The 4,606-nt window shown below is 41.9% G+C and overlaps 1 protein-coding gene across 2 annotated transcripts in view; it reads right to left on the bottom strand.

The window, feature by feature from the left end:
• Nucleotides 1–1,302: 1,302 nt before the first annotated feature.
• The window catches only part of PARP9 (poly (ADP-ribose) polymerase family, member 9), a 37,803-nt gene continuing 34,499 nt past the window's right edge, over nt 1,303–4,606 (bottom strand). For both annotated transcript variants that reach the window (XM_011950806.1, XM_011950807.1), the window contains exon 11: nt 1,303–2,122. In XM_011950806.1, coding sequence (XP_011806196.1) covers nt 1,743–2,122 — 380 coding nt within the window. In that variant the 3' untranslated portion in view covers nt 1,303–1,742. The remainder of the gene's footprint in view (nt 2,123–4,606) is intronic.

Here is a 4,606-nt window from a genome sequence, read left to right as displayed (position 1 = left end):
GTGTGTGTGTTTGTGTCTATGTGTGTGTCTGTCTCTGTGTGTGTGTGTAGATGGGGGGTCTTACTATGTTGCCCAGGCTGGTCTCAAACTCCTGGCCTCAAGTGATCCTCTCACTTTGGCCTCCCAAAGTGTTGGGATTATAGGAGTGAGCCATAGCACCTGGCCAGCTAGGTCTTTCATATCTGTCCTCTCACTCTCAGCTCAGCTGTGCACCACAGGCCTCAAGCATGTGTGGACACTTCAGCATCCATGTCCAAGCCTCATACATACAAATGGTCATCCATTGGCTATTCTTGTTGCAGACTCTGGTACAGTCCACACTCAGAAGGAGGGATGCAAGAAAGAGACCCGATCAAGCCCTGGAAGTAGACTCAGAGCTGTTAGGGCAGGAAATTTGGGGGCTCCACTTTCCTAGTGGGTGATTTAGGAATGGAAAGTGCAGGGTCCAGATGAATCCAATCTCTTGGCCCTGTGGAGTCCTCACCTTGTGAGCATGCGCACAACTGGAGGAGGGCTAGAATGAGACTCTCTTAAGTAAGGAGCCTAAGGCAGGGGGCCTCTCAATCCAGGGGTAAAGGCAGATCCCCTCTTACTCAGATCCGAGGGCAGTGCCATATGAGACAACAAGCACACTTCTTTCAACAGGGAGAATGCTAGTAAGGTAAGGCAAGGAAGAGGAGGAAGTGTTCTGTGCCAGGGGTTGAGGATGTGAGGTCAGGAAAGTTTGGAAGTACAGAGAAATAAGGATTTAAAAGTAGGCAAGAGATGCATGGTGAAATTAGCTGGCCTCTACATTGCAAATAGAACTCTGTAGTCAACTTTGGGCATAGTTACAGCAGATTCAGCCTTTATAAGGGCTATTTTCTCTACCTAAACAACTCTTCTGACTGCTCCTGATTTGCTACATCCCTTATGTTCTCAGCTTGAATTTCACTTGCTTTAGGAGGCCTTGCCCCAAGCCCCTGATTAATCTATCCCTCTCCCTTTTAAATTTTTCCACAGAGTCTGTACTTCTGTTTTTGTTATATCTAATCACACTTGTTAAGTTGTCCATGGTTGCCTTTTTGATTATTCAGGCTAAAAGGTTTGTGAAGACATTTGTCTTGTCCAACATCATATCCCAGGACCCACAAAGTGGCTGAAATGCATCTGGTGGTCAATATATATTTGGTCCATTGATAATATGTCCTCATGGTGTTTGAGTGGCATTACTTGATATAGCTGAATCCAAACAGAGTGTCAGCTTTTTTATGTCCTTCCACTTGAAATTGTTTCATTTTACATATAATTTTTCAGAGCCAGTTAATCAGACAAAGATGATTTATTTTCATATCTAAAACACTTTATAATATTCTCTGGAAAATCTAAAATCATGCTGTTTTCCTAATATTCTTATACTGTCATCATCTTAGAAAATAAAAGGCCTGGGTTATATACTAGAAAAGTTTCTTCATTGTATGCAAAATATTTATCTCCTCTAGTAAAGGAAATTAAAGAACAACTTCAAGAGGAAGGAAGGTCCTGAAAGTTTTTCATTTGGTATCTACCTACCCCAACCCCAAGACATAAAGACAGATGAAGGCACTAAGATGCCAGTATGTGGCTAGGCCTTTCAATAACCCAGTCAGTCCATACAGATAACCCATGGGATATATTCAAGCCACTCTCTGAGCCATCGATGGTCATTATTTGGTTAGTTCACCCAAGGCAAGGGCATACCAGCTGTTAAAATGATGTAGAGATTAATCCACGGGGCTGCCACTTGTCAATCCCCTCCAAGGATGCTGTGCAAAGGGTCTCATTGGTCCTAATGAGTCATCTTGTGACTGTACATAATCCTGGGTGCATATCCACAAATACTGAGGTATAGCCTGCATACCATTAAAAATAACAAAGGTTTCAGGGCTGAAGACATTGTCAACCACACTGTCATAACCATCTACAGCTCCAGGACTCAGTGGTGGGGGAACAATATTTAACGGATGTCCCTGGCAGAAGGAGCCTGTGAGTACTTCAGCCTCGAACACATAGATCAGCTTATCTGCAACAGAGATTTTCTTGGCCTTCTCTGCCAGGATTTTGAGGTTCTTGGTGAAATATATGCCAGCTCCGTATTTTGGCTCTGATAAAGGAAAAAAAAAATAAAAAAGATATTATAATCTGGTAAATGATATTGCTAATTTGGGTACTAATATCTATTCTCTCTCTAGTCTTCAAAATAATCACTTCCTCCTGGTTCTGAGTTCCTGTGTCTATAGCAAAGGCACTAAAAATTGTTCCTTGAAACTAATTATCACTGACACCATCAACATAATAATAACTTGCATCCAAATATGCCATTAGGGCCGGGTGCAGTGGCTCACTCCTGTAATCCCTGCACTTTGGGAGGCTGAGGCGGGTGGATCACCTGAGGTCAGAAGCCTGGCCAACATGATGATACCCTGTCCCTACTAAAAACACAAAAATTGAGCTGGGCGTGGTGGCAGGCGCCTGTAATCCCAGCTACTCAGGAGGCTGAGGCAGGAGAATCACTTGAACCCAGGAGTCAGATGTTGCAATGAGCCAAGATCGCACCACTGCACTCCAACCTGGGCAATAAGAGTGAAACTCTGTCTCAAAAACAAAAACAAAAACAAAACAAACAAACAAACATTAGTGTTCATAGAGAAGTTAATGATTTTCAAAGTATTGCACATTGATTAGATTAAATTATCTGTGATTTGGGTAGTAACTCCATGTAAAAGACAAAGATCTGAGATTCAAAGAACTTAGATTCAAGTCAGTATTATCAACTAAGCAGCTGATACAGCATAACAAAAGGAAGGTTCTGTTTCCCTTAGAACATTGTCTGACTTCTACATGCTACAAATAGGGATATTTCCAAAACTCTCAAGAAGATGGTTTGAAAATAGCATCTAGTAAGAGAAGACAGAGTGCCTCCTAACCTCATGAACAGCATTACAAGAAAAATATGTCACCTGGGACTGGTGGCACACACCTGTAATCCCAACACTTTGGGAGGTCAAAGTGGGTGGATCGCGTGAGCCCAGCGTGGGCAACATGGCAAAACCCCATCTCTACAAAAAATACAAAAAGTAACCAGGCGTGGTGGTGCACAACTATAATTGTAGCTACTCAGGAGGCTGAGGTGGGAGGACTGATTGAACTCAGGAGGTTGAGGCTGTAGTAAGCTGTGACTGTGCCACTGCACTCCAACCTGGGTGACAAAGCAAGACCCTGTCTCAAAAAAAAAAAAAAGAGAATGTGGAGTATAGAAAATATTAGTGTGCATACTTCATTGTTTAGGAAAAGCACTCCTGGATTTGGAAGGACAGAGGCATTCTAGTCACCAGGAGGGTACTGTGTACTCTCCATGGGTTGGCACAATACCTCATGAAGAATCTCCAAGTGCATGTTATCTAGGTCCATGCTCACCAGGCAACTTTCCACCCATCAGGCACTCTGGGGACTGTGATATTAAGGAAGAAATGCCCTATTCTGACCACTAGAAATGAGTACCCTTCATTCTGACACATTGCCTGTGATCTGTATTATCTTCTTGGAGTATTAAAAACACTCGGGAGGCTGAGGGCCAAATTCTGGACCTCAAAGGAATCCCTGTTCAATGCCCTTTCTGACCTCACTTAGAGGGAAAAAAAATTATACCTTCTTTGATGCCATATTATCCTTCCTTCCTTTCCTTTTTTCCTTTCATTTCCTCCCTCTCTTTCTTTAAGTGGGACATAACCAAACACTTTTAGGCTCAAGAGCAGCACTGAACAATAGAAACGTACTACGAGTCACGCATGTCATTTAAAACCTGCAGGCTGAGTGGCTCATGTCTGTTATCCCAGCACTTTGGCAGGCCAAGGCAGAAGGATTGGTGTAGGTCAGGAGTTTGAGAACAGCCTGGGCAATACAGTGAGACCTAATCTCTACCAAAAATAAAAAAAATTAGTCAGGTATTGTGGCACTCACCTGGAGTCCCAGCTACTCTAGTAGCCACATTTTAAAAACGTAAAAAAAAAGGGTGAAATTCACATTTTTATTTAAGCCATTCAAGAGGTTATTTTAACATGTAATATATATTTTAAAAAGTATTAGATATTTTACATTCTTTTGTAGTAGGTCTTTGACATCCGGTGTGTATTTTATACTTACAGCATCTTTCAATTTAGACCAGACACATTTCAAGTGCTCAATAGCCACATGTAGCTAGCAGCTACCATATTGAACAGTGCAGCTCTGGAAATTTAAAAGTGAGTAAGACATGATCCCTATTCTCAGTATTTCACAAAGGGAAGTCTCTGCATGTAAACAGATTAAATATAGTACAATTTATGTGGCAAGGTAATATTTTGAGATAAAAATCAAAGATTTTCTTTCCCAGGAGTTTCTTCTTGCTCTTTGTTCTTCCACCTATTGAGTCCATGCTACTTCTTATTAAGGATGAAAAAGATAAAGTTGAAAACAAAGTCTATATATAAATATATGTATAGTTTTTTGAGAACTGCCTGCTGGGTGCAGTGGCTCACATCTGTAATTCCAGCACTTCAGGAGGCCGAGGCAGGCAGATCACGAGATCAGGAGTTCGAGACCAGCCTGG

This window comes from Colobus angolensis, unplaced genomic scaffold (assembly GCF_000951035.1).
Source record: "Colobus angolensis palliatus isolate OR3802 unplaced genomic scaffold, Cang.pa_1.0 Scaffold31, whole genome shotgun sequence".
In the NCBI taxonomy this organism is placed as follows: domain Eukaryota; kingdom Metazoa; phylum Chordata; class Mammalia; order Primates; family Cercopithecidae; genus Colobus; species Colobus angolensis.
The sequence above is the reverse complement of the archived record's forward strand: the minus strand, read 5'-3'. Positions and strand labels throughout refer to the sequence as shown.